Raw genomic sequence first — 22,176 nt, 5'->3', positions numbered from 1 at the left:
CTCCTGGCATTGAGTTTGGGGGGGCTGGGATGCTGCTCAGCACCCCACAGGGCCTGGCATGGCCCCCCAACCGGGAATTATGCAGCCCTAATGTCAGCTGTGCCGAGGAGGAGAGACTGGTTTACAGGGGGTGGCTCTTGCTGGTCAGCACTTTTCCACCCGCTAAGTAAGGTTCTGAAATCACCATTTGCTCACCCTGTTCCTCCGGGACGAGCAATGTCCCCAGTTCTCCAACCCAAAACAAAAAGGCAGTTGTGATAAATACATTTATTTCCCCAAGGTCCCCCTGTGCATCTGGCCCCATATCCAGCAGGGGAGGACACGAGGGGTCAGCCAGAGCATGGATGAGATTTAGGGCTTGTGGTAGGACTAGGGGGAAGGTTCAGAATGACCCTCCCCTGGGAGTCAGGCCAGGGGTGCAGGAAGAGGGGGGGTCTCAGTAGACCACCTCATACACGGTGGCCTTCTTGTCCCCAGAGCCTGTCACGATGTACTTGTTGTTCCCGGAGATGTCACAACTGAGCACGGAGGAGGACTCCTTGGACTGTGGACAGGATGGGGCGGGGGAGGGGAGAGTGAGGCGCGGCCAAGGCCAGCACGGTCTGGCTCATGCTCCTGACCACCTGCACGTTCAGACGGAAGACACAAGGCAACTGGGGCAGCGCCTGTCCCCAAGGGTGAGCCATGGTCAAGGCCGGAGCTGAGACAGGACTTGGGGGCCCAACACAGTGAGCCTGGCCATGAGGAGAGAAGGAGGGTAACAGTTCTTCCAGAGAACAGTGATGATGCTCCTGGGAAGAGCAGGAACTCAGTTCCCTAGAACAAGAGAACTGCCATCTCCTGGGAAGCTCAGAGAGGGTGTGTACCAGACATGAGGTCACACAGTACAGAAGAGAGCTAAGGCTTAAAGCAGGATGACCTACACCAGAACTCTGCAAACTTTTTCTTTTTTTTGGCCACTCAGCTTGAGGGATCTTAGTTCCCCAACCAGGGATTGAACCCAAGCTCTGGGCGGTGAGAGCACAGAGTCCTAACCACTGGACCACCAGGGAATGCCCTCAGCAAACTACTTCTGAAAAGGGCCCAATGGTAAATTTTCAGGCTTTGACCTGAAAGCTCATTTAAGTCCAATGAGCTCTGGCCAGTAAGTACAAGAACCAAATCAGTCAGTGTTATATCATCTACTATTTTTTTTTTCCCCACAACCCTTTAAAAAATGTAAAAACCGTTCCTCATTGAGCAGGATGGCTCTAAGAAAGACGCCAGAACAAGTGTTGTGGAGGATGGAGAGAAATCGGAAACATTCCATGTTGCCAGTGGGAATGAAAAATTTGGGCAAGAGTCTGGCAGTTCCTCCAAAAATTAAACAACTCTCAGCAATTCCACTCCAAGATAGCTGCCCAGGAGAAATGAAAACAGGCATGCACAGGAGAATGTACATGAGTGTTCACAGCGGCGCAATTCACAGCCACCCAGAAGTGGAAACAATCCTAGCATCCATGTGGTCCGTCCACACAGTAGGATATCAGCCTTTATATTCCTTAAAACAGAAGGAGGTTCTGACATCTGCTACATCATGGATGTACCCTGGGGATGTGATGCTCAGTGAGAGAAGGGAGACACAGAAGAATAAAGTTTGTGTGATCCCACTCATACGAGTCATCAAATCCACAGAGACAGGAAGTAGACGGTGGGGCCGGGGGATGGGAAGTCAGTGTCTCGTGGGGACAGAGTTTCAGCATGGGAAGATGAGAAAGTTCTGGAGATGATGGTGGGGTGGCTGTAGGACAGTGTGAATGTACTTAATGCCACTGAGCTGTGCCTTTAAAAATGGTTAAGATGGTGAATTTTATATGGATTTATCACAACTAATAACACAGTTTGTGCACAGATGTGGACTTCAGGCTGACTGCATGCTTTAGTAGCTCCAGGCTGGTGAGGATGCTCCCCTGTTCAACCCCCACCCCTCTCTGGGTCCTGGGGCACCTGGTGTCCTGCAGTGGTGGTGCGGGGGCAGAGACCTCAGACATGCAGTACCTGGAAGATGCTGGCCCCGTACGGCGTCCTCCAGGCATTGAGCAGGTTGTCCTTCCCAGTGCTCACGAACCACCGCCCTGGGGGAGGAGGGTGAGTTCAGGAGGGCGGTGGACTGAAGGAAGCCAGGGCTGGGGGTGGCGGACAGAGACAGGGCAACCTGGTCTGTCCTCTCCCTCCCTTTCCTGCATCTCTGCCCTCCCCTGGCAGACAGGAAGCCCCTTTGCTGAGGCTCCAGCCTTCCTCCCAAGTTCCAGATGGTGAACCCAAGGTCCCAAAGAGCTCCAACTGACCTTCAAGAAGGGGGAGCCCCAAAGAGAGGGTGGCCAGATAAAAATAGGGTGCCCAGGGAGTTCCCTACTTGTCCAGTGGTTAGGACTCTGTGCTTTCACTGCGGAGGGACCAGGTTCAATTCCTGCTCAGGGAACTAATATCCCAAAAGCTATGTGGCGTGGCCAAAATGGGGGGAAAGAAGCAAAACAAAAAGAAAAACCAGGGTGCTCTGTTACATTTGAACCTAAGATCAACCATGCATCATTTTTAGTACAGGTGGGTCCCAAATAGTTCATTATCTATTTTTTAACAAATATTTATTTGGCTGTGCCAGGTCTTAGTTAGGACATGTGGGATCTAGTTCCCTAACCAGGGATTAAACCCAGGCTCCCTGCATTGGAAGCCACTGGGCCACCAGGGAAGTCACTCTGTTTGTTTATTTTAAGTATATGTAAGTTTCATGAACTACTTGGGATATATCAATACTGAAAACAACAAAAAAATTAGTGTAAGTATATCCCATGCAATATTTGAGATCTATCTGCACTAAAATAGTATAAATCATATCTCATGCATTTTGGGGATATACTTATGCTAAGAAATTATATGCTGTTTAGTGTACAAGTATATCCCACAAGGTGCTTGAGACATGCTAACAAATTCTTTGTCCTTTAGAGCAGTGGTCCCCAATCTTTTTGGCACCAGGGACCGGTTTCATGGAAGACAATTTTTCCACGGGGAACAAGATAAGAGGGGGTGGCTTCAAGGTGATTCCAGCGCATGATATTTATTGTGCACTTTATTCCTATTATTATTACATCAGCTCTACCTTAGATCATCAGGCAATAGATCCCAGAGGTTTGGGACCTCTGGTTAGAGTATTGTCCCAGGCAATACTTGGGACATACTTCTATTAAGGAGTGATGTGTTGTTTATCTAAGATTCAAATGTAATCAGGCATCCTCTTTTTCTGTTGTGGGTTTTTGTTGTTGTTGTGTTTTGGCAACCCTGCCTCAGCTCCCCAGCTCCCTGAGGCCCCGCCCAAGCCCCAGAGACGCACCGCAGGAGGCAAACTTGAGGGACAGCACGCAGCTCTCGTGGAGATGCAGCTGATATTTCTCGGGCTTCCGGACATGTAGGAGCTCCACACTACTGCTCTCCATGCCAACGGCCAGCCAGTCCTGGTTAGGGCAGTGGCCCAGGGAAAAAATCTAGGGGTGAAGAGAGGAGACAAAAACCCCTTGGCATGTGGTGGGGGGATGCCCAGAGCTGGGGGGGCCGGGGGAGAAGGGGAGCAGTCCAGCGTTCTGCCGCTGGAGCTCCTGCATTTAGAGGCAGCTGGCCCTGGGCCTGGAGCGGAGCGCAGCAGGCAACTGCGTGTCGAATCATTAATATTAATCAGAATTACACGGAGCCCCGGGGCCTCACATCCATTATCTTCTCTGAACGCACAACAGCTCTGGGAGGGAGGGAGAGAGGGAGGGAGGGAGGGAGGGGATGAAGCCGGCGAGGACCGCAGCTCCCCTTGAGCAGATGGTGGAAGGGAAGCTGAGGCCGCGTCCAGCTCAAGGTCACAGAGCAACTCCGAGAAAGACCAGGCCTCCCAACTCCCAGCCTGGAACGTTCCCCACTTGCCAACACCTCTTTTTACTTTTATTTGAAAGGATGCAGTGGCCTCGTCGGTCTGTGCGCCACGTCAAGCACAGCACAGAGAGCAGTGAGGCCCTCTTCAATCCTAAGCCTTTCTAAGTCTTCCTGATAAATGAGACACATATGGAAAGAACCCTACATTCACAGCAGAGAGAAGAGTAGAAGGTTTTGCATGTTCCTGGCCATATAGAAGTGTCCCTGTATAAAGAAGAGGGTGGGCAGGTGGGATGGGAGATATTCACCATGGGATCACCAGATATGAAGCCACCCATCTAAGTGTTGAGGACAGGGAATGGACAATTGTATCCACCTGCACTCCTGATGTCCCTATCAAAGGAAGCTTCAAGCTAAAGAGAAGAGAAGGTAAAATGAGTTTGGAAGCTAGTTCCCAGCAGGCTTCAAGGAGGAGGCAAATTGGAGATGGGTTTTGAAGGATGGGTAGGAGTTTACCAGTTGGAGGAAGGAAGGGAAAGGCATGTCAGTCAGAAGGAACAGTAAGTGGGAAGATCTAGAGGGGTCATAGGGCATGGTGTGTGTAAGACTAGAGCACAGAGGCCTTAAAAAAACATGCCAAGGAGCTCACAACCTGCCCCCAAAGCAGCAGGAGACAAGATCTGGGTCCAAGGTACCTGAAGACCTGTCCTTGACTATTTGCTCAGCCCCAGGGAGCCCCATGATTCTGTCCAGCCCCTTTACTACATCCTTTGGTCTCGATTTTCACAGCACTCCCAACAGAGACCTCTCTGTATCCAGCTCCTACATCAGCTTCTATCTATCCCCTGGGGTCAGCAGCTCCTCCGTGATGAGTCCTGGGGTGGGGGTAGGTCAGGAGCTCTCAGGAGGGTCAAGAGGTTGAAGGCTGGGAGGAGAAACCAGCTACACAGGAGAAGACAAAGGAACAGGGGAATGTCTTGGCAAGATCATCTGGGAAGATGATCTGAGGGTCTTGGTAGCCTCAGAGCTTGATATGAATCATCTCCTTTGTGTTTCCCTGTCTGTCTTTGAAGGACTGATTAAAGAGGAATGACTGGATATGTCTCAAGGACAAGAAAGATGGACATAGAGACTAGGTGTTTGGTCCTATCTGGCATCTGGGTGCCTCGGGGGAGAGAAAGGGAGGCTGGATTCCTGGAGCTTGTGTCCCACTTCTGCCAGACCCCGTGTGGCACCTGGGAGCTGAAGTCATGCTGCTGCAGCTGGCGGCCCTCCCGCAGGTCCCAGCAGCGCACGGTGTTGTCCAGGCCCCCTGTCCAGAGCCGAGTGCCATAATCCGAAATGTCAATGCAGCTGGCCCCATCCGTGTGGCCCTGGAACTGCCTGGAAAAAGGAGGGCCCAGGTGTCAACCCCGGAGGCGGTGCCGCTTTAGCGTCTTCCCAGGCGGCACCAACAGAAGACGGCAGGAGCTTGCCCAGGGTCACAGGGCACCGGCCACCCACCTGACCATGGTCTGGTTCTGCAGGTCCCAGACCACGATGTTGCCATCGCTGCAGCAGGAGAAGCAGACCTTGGCGTCAGGACTGACGGCCAGGGCATAGCAAGCGGGCGCCGAGGAGGTCAGCTCCGCCTTGATGCGAGGAGTGGGTGCCGCCAGGTCCCAGATGGACAAGGTGCTGGCTTCACCGCCCACGATCAGACTCCGGCCGTCAGGCAGCAACTTGCAGGAACGAATGTAATTGTCCCGGTTCTGGGAGGGGAGAGAAGCAAGGACAGTAGGTGGGACCTCCAGCCAAGCCTGCAGGAACCCAGCTGAAGAAATCATCCCATTGGCCTATAAGCTCTGCCCCTGGTTGGCCCTTGAATTCCACCCATTGGCCCATAAACCCCATCCCTGTTGGGCTATAAATCGTGTCCTGTTGGCCTATAATCTCCACCTGTCAGTGCCCTAAGAGCTCTGCCCCTAATTGGCCAAAGGCCCAACCCTGGTTGGCCTATAAACTCCACCCATTGGCCTATAACCTATAGCCCCACCCCTAGGTGGCCTATAAGCCCTGCCCCTCTGGCCTGCAAGGTCCCCATCCCTTGTCTGCAGGCCCCGCCCCACCCTCACCAGGCAGTCCAGCTGGGCCACTGGCATCTTGGCGCCGGGCTGGCCCACATCCCACACCTTCACGCAGCCCTTGCCACCCGTGTACACGTGCTGTGTGGAGCCGCTGATGGTGACTGCACAGACCACCTCGCCGTGCGCCAGTGTGTGCAGCTGACGCGCGTGCCGCGGGATGCCTGCGCCCACCAGTGCATCGGAAGGGAAGGGCACCGGCTGCATCTGCCCGTCTGCAGACACATGGAAGGAGTAGGCCCTGGACATGGAGGTAGAGCATGATGCACAAGGAGCCGGGACCCTCCTTACCCTCACCCCCCAGGGCAGGGAGGGGTCTTCCCCTGCCTGTGCCCCCATGTGTTTAGGGACAGGGCCCCAGGATCAAAGGTGATGTGGCACAGTCAGCGCGATACAAAAGAGGAAGTGGTCTGGCTGTGGCCTGGTGCGTGGGAAGCAAGCACTTAGTACATGTCGGTGAACAGAAGATCCAGGAAGATGCCTTGAGTTCCAGACAACGCAGTCCAATAGCAGCCACACGGGGCCAGTTAAATTTAAAGAAATGTAAAATTTCAGTTCCTCAGTTGCAGTGACCACATTTGAAGTGCTCAATAGCCACAGATGGCGGATGGCTCTCAGATCAGACAGCCCTAAGTATAGAATGTTCTCCTCATGGCAAAAAGTTCTACCAATCTTGGGGCCAGCTCATTCTCTGGTGTGGGATACATTATTGGGTATGGAGCAGCATCCTTGGGTCCCATGCTTCTAGAGGCTAGAAGCATTGGGGTATGACAATCAAACATATCACCGGACTTCACCGAATGTCCTGGGGGAGGGGCAGCACAAATCTACGCCCGGCTGAGAACCCCTGGTCTAGATCCTGCTTGTTACATATCTCTTTATCCAGACAGCAACCTAGTCTAGATCCTGCTTGTTACATATCTCTTTATCCAGACAGCAACTCTGGGAGCCCCAGTTATCTTACAGAAGAGACTTTTGAGACATGCAGAGGGAGAGCCCAACCCCCACCCCACAATATAAGCACCTCAGAGGAGGCAGGGAGCACCACCCTGGTACTCACGGCTTTCCCCCAGGGATGGTGGGCAGGGAGGAAGAGATGGACGACCCTCGGAGATGTGGGTGAGACTCAAATGCCATCTGCCAAAACACCAATGGGGGTGTCACGGGGAGGGTGATTAAAACCCGTGTCTGCCTCTCCTGTGCTCACTTGCCACATCCCTCTCCGTTTATCAGAGGACCCCTCCCAACCAATTTATCAGCCCCTTCCAAGAAAGGGGAGGTGCCCTCTTCTCTACCTATCCTACAGATGGGAAAGTGGAAGCTTTCATAGAGGGAACCCCAAGGACTCTAGCTGGAGAATCCTAGCACCCCAGAATTGGAGGGATCCTGATGAATCTCCTGTCCAATGCTCAGAACAAGGGTCAGCAAACCACGGCCCCCTGCTTGTATTTGTAAATAAAGTTTTACTGGCACACAGCCATACCCATTCCTGTATATATTGTCTAGGATGGTTTTGAGCTATGAAAGCAGAGTCAGGTAGTTGTGATAGGAACCAACTGGTCTTCCAAGCCAAAAATGCTCACTATGTAGCCCTCTACAGAAAACACTGCTGACCTCTGTTCTACAATGTCACTTGCAAGTGCCCATCCAGCCTCTGGCCTGGGGTAACTCCAGTGACAGACATTTTATTCCCTCTGGGGGCATCCACAGCCACTTCAGGACGGCTCGCTCTAGCCAGCATTCATCCCAGTACTGGGGCCCACGCAGACCTTGTCTCCTCCCCTTGCTGCAGCTTGGGGGTCTCATGCCTCTCCTTTAGCTCCTCCTCATGGATATCACTTCTGTCCTCTCCCTGGCCTGGTCCTTTCTCTGCAATCTACCAGAATCATTGAAGTCCCTCAAAAATCAGGGCAAACTACTGTACACCATCTGCCAGAAGGCTGAAGGGGACTCTCACATTCCATGTTTGGGGTTTTGTTTCTCTTAATGCAGCATGATCACAGTTGTCTTTTCCATAGTCACAGGTGCTTATCTGTACGAAGCTTGTGGGGCTACTGAGACCGTCAGATCATCTTCTCACATGCACTCACCAAGCCAGGACTCCCCTCACTTTCCCCATTCCCTGGTCTTTCCACGTATACCTGGTTTCTCCTCCCAGCCCCCAGCCCCTGGGTCCTGCTGACACCGGGCATCTCTCACCCTGAGGACTCACCATGGGGGAGCGTCCATACACCACAGAGCCGCTGACCTGGGGGGACAGGTGGAGGCTGACGTAGGAGCCAGGCACAGAGAGGTCCCCGTTCAGGGCGCTGTGGGAGCCCAGGCTGAAGGATGTGGTGAAGGGACTGGACAGGGTCAGGGGACTCCTCAGGGCTGAGTAAGAAGGGACAAAGACAGGTTTTCAGACATGTTGGGCTCAGGTCCAACTGCCTTAGGGGAGCTCCAAGGTTCTCATGTTCTAGCACAGCATCCACCATACCCTGTCCTATCTCTAGACACTTAACAGATGCTGTTCACTCTGGTCAACAAGCCTTTCCCTTTCCTTTTTCAGTTGTTGAACTCCTACGCATCCTTCAAAACCCAGACTCAATTGTCCAGCAACATCTCAGGAACATCCTCAAACCTCCCCCACTCTACCCCTAACCTCCAACCTTGCCCATCTTGGGTCCCTCCCTCTACCCCAATCCCCATAATAATGATGGGGAAAATGAGGCTCAGAGAAGTCAGGTCACTTGCCCAAGGTCACACAGCGAGTAAGTGTCCAAAGCTGACCTCAAACCCAAGCATGTGTAACTCCAAAACTTGTCTTTCTAGGGTACTGGAGCCCCCAAGAAAGTTACTTGCCCTCTCTGGGCCTCAGTTGACCCCTGCCGCCATCAAGCCAAGACAATGAAGAAACAAGAAGCCCAGAGTGAGGCAGTGTCTAGCTCAGAGTCATGGAAAGGGCAAGGTAATGCCAGAGCTGTAAACCAAACCTCCTGCCTCTCCACCCCCATTTTCAAGAACTCCTCAGAAGGGAGCAAGGACTCACCAATACTGTCTGTGGAAGGGGCAGGCTTGGCTGCTAGCTGGCGGAGGTGACTGGCCGAGCTGGGCCCAGGGGTGGATGCGTCCTGGGGCGAGGAGGAGTCGCAGGATTTGGAGGCGGGTGTGCTGACTGGAAGATCGTTCTGGGGGGAAAGGGCAGGACTGAACACCACCAGGCACCTGGTGCCTTGTAGCCCAAGGATCTGGGCGGAAAGTGAGAGCAGGTACCCCTGGGGCAGACCAAGGCTCATTGCAGGTATACACAGACACCTGGGGACAGGCCCCACAGGTGACCCCCTGAGCACGGGACCCATGTGAGCATCCGTGCACATCCGAACTCCAGGTGGACATCTGAGCATCGGCCCTCGGGAGGCACACACAGGAACCCACGCAGTCTTGGGAGAATCGCGCATGTGTGTGATAAGGTATACGATGCAGCCGCAGGGTAAAAAAGGGTGGTGAACATTCACATAACATGGGGATCACGAGAGAAGGCAGTACACAGACTTAGAGGGTGTCACATCCTTTAGGGCAGAGAACCAAACTCTAGGATGGGCTCTGCAAGCAGGAGACCACAGCGTGCTCCCAAGGCAAGACCCTAGTACTGCTGGGCACCCACTTGCTCCCCATGAGGAGGGGATGTCCCCCACCGCTGTCCCTCCCCATGGTGACCCTGGAAGAGAGGGGAAGCTGAACCTCCATGTAGGAACAAGCTCCATCTTGGCTTTCTGTCATCGCTTTCTTTGCCTTTCAAGAAACTTCACATCCTCATCTTGTGTGGGCTGCACCCTATCTTTCCTTCACAGGATCACACGTTTTGTGACAACCACATTCACACACCCATGGCAGGGAGTAGTTGGGGCCAACATGGGGACAGGGGGGCCTTCTGGGGGCTTCTCCATTAAAATAGCACTGCCCCTCCCACTCTGCATCTCCTCGGCATGGGAGGAGGGCACAGGAGATGCCATGGGAGCCCCAACCTTGGCAGTTGTCATAGCAACCTGCTGGGAGGGGAGGCCTAGAAACCGACACAGTCTCCCTGGTAAGTGCAGGGCAGGGGTCTGGGGAAGAATTGGGGGCAGGAACAAACCGAGCAGAACTGAGAATGGCCGGGGGTGTTGGGAGGGGTGGGGGAGTGCTGTCAGGTGGTCCCCTACACCTGGCATCAAACATCAGGAGAAGCAAGGAGAAAGTTTTTCTGGTATGAGTCATCTTTCCTTACAATTGGGGCTGGTGTGTGTGTCCCCAAGACCTTAACATTCACAGGGCTGGAGTCAGCCTGGCTAGTTGCCAATTCTATAGTTTCACTCACTGTGTTTATTTTCACTGACTTCCTATCTAGTGCTAGAGACACTTGTTTTCCACATAAGATGGTGAGTTACCTTTTAATATTATTTACAAAGTTGCCTTTTCAGATTTATTGAGATTCCATGGAATGAGTCCACTTAGGAAAAATTACCAGGCTAATGCAGAGGTGGACTTTTAGGAACAAAATAATCAGGAAGGGAATGCTGGACCACACCAGCCTGGCTCATTTCCCTCATCCCACATCTAAGGCAGCAGTCTGTTTTCAGGTCCCTGGGATGAATAAAATGAGTTTCAAGGCCCCCCCAACTCCTTACCAGGACGAGTTCCTTGGCTCTGGGGAGCGGTGAGCCAAGGCTGGAGGCCAAGGAGGCTGGACTGTCCACGAGGTCCCGACGAGCAGGGATGCATGTAGGTGCCTTTCCACATGGGGTGGTTGCTGGGCTGGGGGTGTCGGAGGGTTGGTCCTGGGTTTGAGGAGGTGACGATGAATGTAGCGGGGGCTGAAGTGGCAGAGGAAGGAGAGCTCCTCTCTATACCCAACCCATGTTCCACCCCGACCTCTAGGATGGACATCTAGGACCCACCTTGGGAGGATTATGAAACCTCCCTGTGCCTCAGTTGATTCATCTGTACAATGGGTTTAAGGACATAAGCTACACAGAGCAACAACTCTATATGGGCTTGGTTTTGTTTCCCCCCACTGAACAGATGAGGAAAAGTGAGGCCAGGGAAGGGGTGTCACTGCCCCAAAGTCACGCAGAGAACCGGGGCATGAAGCCACTTCCATTGCCCACCTCTGGGGTTCTCTGGGCCTCAATTTCCCCACCTATGCTATGGACAGGAGGTCAGCCTGGGATGTCCTGGTTTCCCCTATTCCCCCTGGCCCCATAGCATCCCCATCCCAGCCATCCCACAGAGAGGGGAACACCAGGCCCCCACTCCCCCTAGGCCCCCCAACTCCCCCAGATAACCCACTGCCTGCTCTGTGCCCAGACCAGAACTGAGGTCAGAGCAGGAAGAGCCTGGACCCTGACTCACCTCATCCACCACCAGGTTGTAATCGCTCTTGTCCTCGTCACTCTCCTGGGGGGGACACGGGGGGGAAGAGAGCTCACCCTGGTCCTACCCCTGCCTCCACACCCCCTTACATCTCCCTGGGAGGGTCTGATTGGGATTCTGGGGCTTGGTTCAAGTACAAGGGAGGCCAGTGGGGGAAATCTCTCAATGGAGAAGAATGGAGAAGATGAATCTGACCCAAGAGGTGCTATGTGGCCTCAGTTTACCCCTCTGTGCAGTGGGGGGAGGGCTGGAGGCCAGAAGCATCCTTACCTCCTTCCCAGCTCTCGACCCACAGAGGCAATCAACCTCTCAGGCTGGTCAGCCTCACCCCACCCCCATCTGCCCACCCAAGTCCATGCATGCCTCCCCCTCTACTCACATACGGTCCTGACAGATCCTTCTCCTCGGCTCTCTGCTTTCCATTTCCACCCAGGCCGCTGGGCCGCTCCTCTTCCACCACACTCTCCGGGGGTGAGGGAGACACACTCTGCAGAGCCACAGGGGCCAGGCAGGAGAAAGAGAGAGCCCTGAGCCCAAGACTGGGTCCTGGCCCAGCCAGAACTGAGGATCCCCATCACTGTTACTAGGATCTGTGCCCCAAGCTTCTCATCTGGAAAAAAGGACCTTCCAAGGGCAGATTCAGTGGTGTTGTGACAATCACAAATGTCCCCAGACATCACCCAAGGGCCCCTGGGGGGCACCCATGCAAACTGAAATAAGCTCTGAGTGCAAAATGCATTCGGAGCTTGGAGACAGAAAAGATCCCATTAAGACTGTTTTATGTTGTGAGTTTGGGTTCTAAGGGAGGCATGAGCCAACCTTGCAGGTCTCTTTGCATGGCCCTGCAATAAACCTTTCTCTGCTCAAAAAACAAAAAACCTTTCATGTTGATTACAGGTTGAAATATTGTAGATGCATTGTGTTAAATAAAATTTGCTGTTGAAATTCATTTCACCTGCTTAACTTTTCTAATGTGGCTACTGGAAAATTCATAGTGATGTTTACAGAAAGTTAAATATGTGATTGAAAATGCATGGAAACACACACACACACTTGAGTGCATGTAAAACCATGAAGTGGGAATAAGCCCTGTGGGGTGCACCCATGTCTATTTTCTGACTGTGACACTCAAAGATGTTATTACTGGGTGAGGGGTACAGGGGACCTCCTTGTACATTTCTTTGCAGCCTCCTGCACATCTGTAATGAGTGCGAAACTAAACAATTTTTAAAAACTACCTACAGGGCTCACATGATATTTCTGTTGTGCAGCACTCTTGTAGATGATAAAAATGGAGAGGATGAGGGATAAATTAATGATGGAGGAATGGATGGAATGCTACCCAGGCATGCATTCATTTATTCTATTGCAAAAATCGCTAGAGATGGAAAATTTGAAATAAATAAAACTCTATAGTCTTATGGGCAGTCCCCTACCCCCCTCAAAAAAGGCTACACAGTGTGAAAGCGGGATATGGTCTCCTTCTGAGGCCTCTAACAGCTCAGAACAAGCAGCTTCAGCCACATGTGAATACAAAGCAAATGTTAGATAAGAGGGCAAGTCCCCCGAGCCTGTCAACTTACCCTGCTAGGGAGTCTCTCCACTGGCAGGCGGGGGTGAGGTAAAGAGAGAGAAAGGAAAAGAAGGGGGGTTATATTCCACGGTGCTAGAGCGCTCAGCCGTCCACAGCACATAAAGCCCTCTTCCCAACTCAGAAACTCCCTCCTTCTAACACCCTGGCAAGGAGTGGACTAGCCCTTCCCTGCACCATTCAGATAGGTGCCCAGAGAGGTTTATAACTTGCCCAGAGACAGATAGCCCATGGGGAACAGAATTGAACCTGCAACTCTGAAGCCCCCTCCATTCCCTCACATTTTAAAATTTTATTTTATTAATTATTTCTTTTAAGGCTGTGCTGGGTTTTTGCTACTGTGTGGGCTACTCTCTAGTTGAGTTAGGCGAGCTTCTCATCGCAGTGGCTTCTTGTTGTGGGGCACGGGCTCTAAGGAGCGCAGGATTCAGTAGTTGTGGCTCCTCAGCTCTAGAGCACAGGTTCAATTATTGTGGCACACAGGCTTAGTTGCTCCACAGCATGTGCGATCATCCTGGACCAGAGATCGAATCCATGTCTCCTGCATTGGCAGGCAGCTTCTTTACCACTGAGCCACCTGGGAAGTCCCATTCCCTCTCATTTAGATGAGTTTAGTGGTCCTGCTATCCTCTCCCCATGCCCCCAGCCCCTGCCACTGGGAATGTCCACTCACCTCTGGACCCCTCTGCCTCCACACCTGCCCGGTCCTCCTTGGTGACCGCGGCCAGCTGAGCCTGGGCGGCCAGGGCTCCCGACAGGGCCAGCAGCCCCGTGGCACTGCCGCCCACCAGCCCCGCTGGGCGAGGGGTGAGGGGCACAGGGGGGGCATGGTGGGCCAGTGGCTGGAGCTGCTGCTGCTGGAGAGGAGGGGGGTGGGCCAGGGGCGGGCGGGGGCAGACCCTGGGAGCCCCCGCTTCCCCTAGCCAGAGAGGCTGTGTCTGGGCAGAGAGGGCACGCCTTGGGGTCTCCAAGGCTATTGGAGCCCAGGCCAGCTAGCTGCCCACCCAGCACCCGCAGCTTCACCACCGGGGGCAGGGCGGGCGCAAGATGACTCACCCCAATGAGACTGTTCAGCTCCCCGACTGTCACCTGCTTGGCCCGCTCCACGGCCTGCAGGACCTGCTGTTGGTGCTGGAGGTAGGGGTGGGGTCAGGGGCGCTCAGGAGAGCTCCCTTATCTGATCAGAGACCCCACTTCTCAGACAACACCCTCTGGGACCCCCCTTTTTTTTTAATCAGTCACACCCTGCCGGCATGTGGGATCTTAGTTCCCTGACCAGGAATCCAATCCGCACCCCCTACACTGGGAGCACCGGACCATCAGGAAAGGACCCACCCCTCTTCTGCTCTCATTTGCTCTATTATATCTTCTTTCTCTCCTTTCAAAATCAGGAAACAAACAAAGCACTGCAGTGCAGTTCAAACCAATACTTAGAAAGTGGAGTTTATACATCAGAGTCCCCGCCTTTGGCACTGCTGACATCGTGGCTGGGTCACCCTGTATGGGGACCGTCCTGGGCACTGTGGTGTGTGGAGCCCCATCCCTGCCCCCAACACTCACTGGATGCCAGAAACACCCCCAGCAGTGACAACCACAAATGTCCCCGCCATCACCCAGTGTCCCCTGGGGACAGAATCACCCCCCAGTAAAGAACCACTGTACAAATAAGCAGCCATGGACCAATCACCCAGGTCACAAAATACAAACTGGCAATCTCTAAAGGGCCCCCCATGCACCCCACCCTCATCCCACCCTCCTTCCTTCCTTCCTCTCCCCACTTCACACGGTGATAAAACATCCTCGACTGCACTGTTGGATATAGAAGCCATTTGCAGCCACTGAGCACTTGAAATGTGGCTGGTGCAACTGAGTAACGAGATGCCTCCTTTAATTAATTTGACAAATTTACATATTAATTTAATGTAATATATTATAGAAGAAATAAAAATTAACACAGATGTAAATGGCCACATATAGCTGGTGGCTCCTGTGTTCTCTCTAAGGCCACTTTTGCACCCAAACTACCCAGGATGGAGATTGGGGCTGTTCCCACTAAGGAGGTGTCAGAATACTGATGGGGTGTCCTGTATGGGGCACACCTGTGAGGGTGTGTCCAGGCCAGGGGTTGGTATGTTTTAACTGCAAAGGGCCAGAGAATCAATGATTTTGGTTTTGTAGGCCAGAGGGTCTCTATGGAAACTCCTCAGCTCTGCCATTTTATGGGGAAAGCTGCCATAGACAATAAGAACATGAATGGGCATGAATGTGTGCTAATAAAACTTTATTTACAAAACAAGTGAAGGGCCAGTGATATAGCCCTCAGGTTGTTGTTTGCTGACTCCTGGTCTAGAAGCATGGAATTCGCTGGGGCACATATGGGTGTCTTAATTCACTCCTTCCCAAAGTCCTTTTACCCTATTTCCTACTGTAGTTTGGCCTCTGTCATGCTGGGCCACCTTGTTCAGACACCATCTCTAAATCCGAGACCAGACAGAACGAATCTCACTCCATCTCAAGAGCCCAGAAACCTTGACGGGGTTTTGATGGGGTCCAAACCAAAAGGAGCATCTTTCCCCTTTTGTGGTCTCCAACACAGTGAGGGCCCCCTGTGTAGGCACCTTGTGTCAGAATCTGTCCTCTCATCTCTCTGGAGATAGAATGTTCCAGATGGAAGAAGGAATGGGGGTTGCAAAGATCCTGAAGAGCTTGGGGCATTTGCACAAGGGCTAACTTTATTTTTTAAGTTTCAATGAAGTGCTCACACTCTCTTGCCTTATCTGCCCCTTTCCACATTTTTGTATTATTGTGATTACAAGTACATAAGAATTACCCTGTAATCATGTTTAAGTGGTATTAAGCACATTCACATTGTCCTGCAACCATTCCCACAATCATCTCCAGAACTTTCTCATCTTCCCAAATGGAAACTCTGTCCCCATGAAATACTGACACCCCGTTCCCTCCCCCAGCCCTTGGCCCCACCACCTACTTCCTGGCTCTGTGGATCTGACTCCTCCAGGGACCTCCTGTGAGTGGAATCACATAGTATATGTCCTTTTGTGACTGGCTGATTTCCATCAGCATAATGTAGGGACTAAGTACCAGGGACAGACTTTTATTAGGTGTTTACTAAACACCAGCATCATCTTAACCACCTTGTATGTAGCCGCTGTTCTAAATTTTATGACAGAGGCACAGACAGGGCAAGCCACTAGCCCGAGGCCACATGGCCAGGATTTAGATCGAGGCAGCCTGGCTGCAGGTTTGAGCACCAACCCCCTTCCCTCTCAGCCAACACCTGCCTCCATCCTGAAAGTCCCAGCCCAGCCAGTGCCTAGACCCCCAGGCCAAATCCTTCTTCCAGTTCCCCTCCCCCACCCCCACGAAGCCCACTCACCTCCTGAGTCAGGAAGGGGATAATCTGAGCACATATCCCACTGAGGCGCTTCACAATCTCGGCCTGGCAGGAAGCAACGGGGAGGAGGCTTGGAGGGCAGGCTGTCAATCCACAACCTCAACTCCAGGGCACAACAAGCCTTTGCAAAGCTTGGGGTGAGGGGCCTGTCACCCACAGGTGCAAATATGGGACACAGGCTGAGAGTCTGGCAGAGAGTCTGTCCACCTGATGTCCAGTGCAGCCTTGAGCTGGGAGATAGGACGGATATACCACCTGCCAGACCCCCTCAACAGAGATTCCCAGAAAGCAGGTGCAGCCACCCAGTGCAGACTGGGACCTACCCCTGCCCCACCAGGAGCTTTTAGCATAAACAGAGGGAGTGGAGCCCCCCACGCCTGGAGTCCCAAGTTCAAGCCCTGGCTGGACCCAGGTCTTTCCCAGGCATGGCCCCTCTCTCAGTTGCCCCTGTGCCCTTGGGCTGCAGTCAACAGGCCACCCCAGTATACCACACTCAGGAGTGTGATGTTATAAGAAATATACATTGTGGGGGAAAGAATTTGAAAAAGAATAGCTACATGTATATGTATAGCTGAGTCCCTTTGCTGCATACCTGAAACTAACACAACATTGTTAATCAACTCTAACATAATATAAAATAAAAAGTTTAAAAATATATATATACATTTGCTCTTTGCCCTGTTCTTGGCACAGAGCTCCTACAACCCTAGGGATTTCAGAATAGTAGAGGCGAGAGGAGCATCTTTTGTCATTCACAATAAGTCCATGTCACCCACACTGAGTGACACTTAGGGATGGAACTTCTTTAAGTCCTACCCCCAACCCCTGACCTCTAAGGAGGGGAGAGGGGCTGGGGGTGGCAGAGAGCTTCCTGGTGGGTGGATGCATGTTTGTGCTGGGACACAGTGCCCGGAGAAGGCACAGAAGCTCCAGGCCCGTCTCCATAACCTTGTCCTGTGTATCTCTTCCATCTGGCTGTTTCTAAGTCATATCTTTTATCATAAATGGGGTAATGTAAGTAAGAGCTTTCCTGAGTTCTGTGAGCCATTCTGGCAAAACATCAGACCAGGGAGTGGGTTATGGGAACTCTGATTTATAGCTGGTGGGTCAGAAGCCCAGGAGGCAGGAGCAGCCCTGTGGGGCCCTAATCCTACATGTATTAGGACCCTGAACCGCTGAGGGTTTGCACTGACTCTGGGTAGGTGTGTTAGGGTTGAACTGAAGCATAGGGACACCCAGCTGGTGTCAGATTTCCAGAACTGTTCTGTGTAGTGAAAACACACACATTTGGTGTCAGAAAGTGGGTTAGAAATAGTGTGGTTTTACTTGTAGGTTTCATCTGGGACCGGGGCTGGGTAGGGAGTGCCCCATAGAGATGGAACAGAGGGGAAACATGTGAGTGGGTGGGGAAGGGGGTTTTCTGTTAGTCTGTGCTTTGCCTCTGCCTGAGTTACAGAGCTGCTGGATGCATCTGGGTGAGGTTGTGTCTTCCATCTCATACCAGGAGGGTGGAACCAGGCTCCCAGAGCTGGGACCCTACACCTTGCCCTCCACCCCATAAAGAGGTCTATTTCATGCACCCATAGGACCACACCTGCTGCAGGCAAACAAGCCCCCTCCTACCCACACCAGACCCAGCAGAACCCACAGAGACCCAGAAAAGCATGCCAAGGCAGGCTCCCTCCAGGCACTCCCAGTTCACCCTCACTTCCTCCCACCCACCAGAAAGACCCTAGGCTCTGCCGATTTATTCTAATATTCTGATGGACAGAACCAAAGATTCCATCAACCTCAGAATCTCTGGGTCCCTCTCGTCCTCTTAGAAAACATCTGGGTGCATGGGTGGTTCTGTGATAAAATTCTCGCCTCCCCTTTAGAAACCATCAGAAAATCTTGAGGTCAGCCTCAGGATCTGGGGGTTAATGTTGGGCAAATGGAGCCGATTTCAGAACCTTCAGGTATGACTCAGAACCCTGAGATCACTCTCAGACACAGAAGACCGTCTCAGAACCTTGGATCATTAGCATTAATCTCAGAACCATCAAAATGGCATCAGAACCTAGGGGTTCCATCTCAGACCCTAAGGACCCATCTCTGTATGTCAGACACATTGGGCTGAAAGGGACCTCTAAGACTGTCCGTTTGTCCCCTTCTTAGGACAGAAGTCACTCCCTGGGCTCCGTGACCTGGCTGCTGGCCTCTGCTACAAAGACGCCTGGCCCCTGTCTGCTGCCCACATCTCTCCTGGACAAGACCTCCAGAAATTCATTTTCGAGGCTGAAATCTGGCCCCTGGTCCCAGAAGTTTCAGAATAAGACGTCTCCTCCCTGGGCCTGTGACTGCTGGAGATCTGGGTCCCTCTCACAGCTTCCAGACCCCCCTCCTCCCTACTGGACACCCTTACCCCCAACACACTGTTACCTGCTTATGCATTTCGATGTTGAGCCCGTAGGACATTTCATAGTACTGCAAAGGAAAGGCCGTCTAGTAGTGTCCACCGTAGCCATGGATGTCCAACTGCACTGGGTGACTCTGGGTCTTCCAACAGCCCCCAGACACAGGGGGATCACAGCAGGACCCAGAGCCTCCCAGCTCCTTGCGGGCCCAGAGAGGGAGCACAGAGAAGAAAGCAGGATTCCCCTCCCTCCATTCTCTCCAGGGGGTGGGGTAGATGAGCAGTGCCCAGAGACCCCGTCCCCTCAGAGATGCCCAGGAGCAGAGGAGGTATCCTCGTTTTATTGTTCCAAGAGCTGAGAGACAGCCTGAAACCCCAAGCAGCCCATTGTACAGATGAGGGAAACTGAGGCCCACAGCCAACTGGGGACATGTCCCAGAGTGGTACTGGAGTTGGGGTTCATGCCCGTCGTGTTTCAACTCACAGACCAGCCATCTTCCCCACTGCCTCCCACCCAGTATGACGACCCCCTCACCATGACATAATGTCGCTGCATTTCTGTCTTTTCACTGGCCAACTTCTCACACTCCAGTTTGAGGCTAGGAAGGAGATGGGACATTGGGATTCCATTCTCCTTGCCCCCCAGCAGAGACACCCACGGACCCCTTCTGGGCCAGTTTCCACAGTGATGAGATTGGCTCTCCCCTGCCCCACCTTCTCACACCCACCCCCCAACTCCCGCTCCCAGGCCGGCCCTATCCCTTCCCAGGCTCCAAGTGTCCCAGCACTGGACGGGCTGTCCTCCTCACCTACGCTTCTACCTGGAAGCCCTCCTCTCGGCCCTGGGTCCCTCCGTCCTCCCAGCACTCTGGTGACCCCGCCCCTCTCCCCTAGGCGAGCCCCCTGGGGAGGGGCACCCCGGTCCCCCACCCCTTACCTGTGGTACTGAGCCTGAAGAAACTGGAATTCTTCTTTGATGCGGTCGCAGATCTCCAAGATCGAGAACTTGAAGGGCTGGCCGGACTGAAGCGGGGTCTTGGGGGGGACGCCCAGGTCTGAGTTCCTGGACGCCCGGCGCCCCCCACCTCCCCGCAGCCCGGGCTCCCACTCACCGGGTGCCTTCCCTGGGGGTACATCCTGCCGATCCGGGAGGCCCCCCCGCCACGACTCCGGAGCTTGACGATCTGGGGGGGCCAGGCGACGGCGGGGTGGGGGACAGGCTGGGGTTGGGGGGGTCTGCCCGAGAAAGAAGGGGTAGCGGTGTGGGGCAGCGGACCCTGGAGTTTCCCCACCCCCCGAGCGAGCGCGCGGGGTCGCGGGGACCAAGGGGCGCCGAGGCCCCCGCCGGGCGTGGGGCGCGCGACCGGCGCAGAAGGTCGGGCGAGCGGCGGCCGGTTTCGGTGGCGCGGGCGGCGGGCCCCGCGCGGAGCCGCCTCCCTCCGGCGGGGCTCGGCCGGGAGCCGCGGGCAGAGCCGCCTTAAGGTGGCGCCGCCGCCCCCGGCCCGCCCACCCGGCCCGCCCGCCCCGCGCGCCGCGGCCCCGGGACCACCCCCTCCCTTCCACCAGCAGGGAAACTGAGGCTAGCGTCCAGCCCCGCAAACGTCGCCACTCCCCACTCTCCCGAGGACCCAAGAGAGAAAAACCAGTTAAATACCTAGTGACCCACTGTGAAGGTAGCTTGGTGCGGGGAGGACAGGAGGGGGCCAGAAATGGTCTTTCTGAGGAAGTGGGCTTAGACTTAAGGATGGGGAAAACAGCCTGCCAAGCGCTGGCTGGAGAACCTGCCTGCAGGGACAGGGTCTAACCTGTAAAAACAGCAGAGAAGGGTCGAGCTGGAGGGCAGAGCCATGCCCCTCCACCCTCACTGGGCCTGGGTATTCGGTATTCGCACCTGTAAAAGGGTCAAAGCAGGGTCTATTTTTCGACTACACGCACAGGAACAGCCCTCAGCCTGCCCTGGAACGGAGTAAACTTCCAGAGATGGGAGCTGGGTTCCCATGGCCACACCAGTGGACCTGGCTGTCTCCCCTCTCAGACCATGAGCTCCTAGAAAACAAAGGTCCCACTGAGGACAAACATGAATCTCTGCCATCAGACTGAGATCTCTCTGAGGGTGGGGCTCCATCTCCCATTGCAGACTGCAGATATCCAGTGAGGTGGTAGGTGGGACATTCTTATTCCCATCTTGCTGATGAGAAACTTCAGGGTCGTTTGTTAAGTCAATCAACAAACAAGTGTGGAGAGCCTAGTGTGGACCAGACACAGCTTCAGCCCCAGGAGTTCAACAGTGAACCAAACAGAGAAAACCCCTGGTCTTGTGTTAATATCTGCTCCTGTGTCTGTAGGTGAGTGAGCAGAAGCATACAAAAGCCCTGTTGAATTTATTGAGCACCTATGACATGCCAGGCCTCCTTCTAGGCACAAGGAATACAGGATGGATGAAGAACAGATTTCTTGCCTTCTCTGAGATCAGTGGATAAAACAAGATTGTAGCTTGAAAATCATGAAACTGTGTATGTGTACAAAGAGGCTTTAGGAGGGCAATTATGGAGATTAGAGGGAATCTACTTATTTGGGGTGTCTGAGAGAAACCTTTTGGAGGAGGTTGACACATGAAGGATAAAGATGGGGAGTCATGGGAAGAGGAAGGGAGGTTCTAAGGATAAAGGATAAAGATACGTGTGTGTGTGTTATGAAAATGTTAGTTGCTCAGTCGTGTCTGACTCTTTGCAACCTCATGGACTGTGGCTCACTGACTCCTCTGTCCATGGAATTCTCCAGGCCAGAGTATTGGAGTGGGTTGCCATTCCCTTCTCCAGGGGAATCCTCCTGACCCAGGATGGAACCCAGGTCTCTCGCACTGCAGGCAGATTCTTTACCATCTGAGCCACCAGGGAAGCTGAGGTATGAGTATTCGATGGTTCCCTATTGCCATCAAGAAAAAACCCAAACTCCTTCCTTTTCCCACAAGGCCCTGCACAAACCCCCTCGCTTCCCTGATCCCAGCTCACATTACTTTCACCCTCTTTCATTCCCCTCCAGCTACATGGGCTTCTCCTGCTGTTCTTCCAAGACACTAGGTACAATCCTGCCCCAGGCCCTTTGCACTTCCTGCTCCCTTTCCCTGGAATGCTGTTCCCTTGCTTCTCATTATTCAGGTCTCAGCACCAACATCTACTCCTTGGAAAGGCCCTTCCTAGCCACCCATTTAAGCAATATCCACCCACCCACTCCACCCTGTTATTCTCAAACACTGCATCCTGTATTCTCACTTGCTCTCTTGGCCCTATCAGAGTTTTGTTTTGATATGATTGTGTTTCTTTGTGGGTTGTTCCACTCATTCTTCTCCCTCACTCAGCCATGTTGG

At 53.4% G+C, this 22,176-nt stretch overlaps 1 protein-coding gene across 4 annotated transcripts; it reads right to left on the bottom strand.

The window, feature by feature from the left end:
* Positions 1–261: 261 nt before the first annotated feature.
* Positions 262–20,158, bottom strand: TLE2 (TLE family member 2, transcriptional corepressor). Of its 4 annotated transcripts, none has more exons than XM_061150729.1 (20): positions 19,922–20,158; positions 19,747–19,844; positions 19,345–19,408; positions 18,836–18,880; positions 16,397–16,459; positions 14,056–14,130; positions 13,673–13,856; positions 12,992–13,011; positions 11,788–11,895; positions 11,388–11,432; positions 10,664–10,849; positions 9,046–9,184; positions 8,227–8,387; positions 7,075–7,151; positions 6,006–6,255; positions 5,395–5,642; positions 5,127–5,274; positions 3,368–3,518; positions 2,038–2,114; positions 262–544 (listed from the first exon to the last, which is right to left on the bottom strand). In XM_061150729.1, exons 1-20 carry the CDS (start codon positions 19,943–19,945, stop codon positions 437–439), a joined length of 2,271 nt encoding a protein of 756 aa, XP_061006712.1. In that variant the 5' UTR covers positions 19,946–20,158; the 3' UTR covers positions 262–436. The 4 variants fall into 4 exon arrangements, with proteins under 4 accessions (XP_061006712.1, XP_061006709.1, XP_061006708.1 ...); XM_061150726.1 differs by having other exon boundaries at positions 10,664–10,813; positions 19,922–20,045; XM_061150725.1 differs by having other exon boundaries at positions 13,673–13,853; positions 19,922–20,045.
* Between the last annotated feature and the right edge of the window lie 2,018 nt (positions 20,159–22,176).

This window comes from Dama dama, chromosome 9 (assembly GCF_033118175.1).
Source record: "Dama dama isolate Ldn47 chromosome 9, ASM3311817v1, whole genome shotgun sequence".
NCBI classification, from domain to species: domain Eukaryota; kingdom Metazoa; phylum Chordata; class Mammalia; order Artiodactyla; family Cervidae; genus Dama; species Dama dama.
This window is presented reverse-complemented; position numbering and strand designations above follow the sequence as displayed.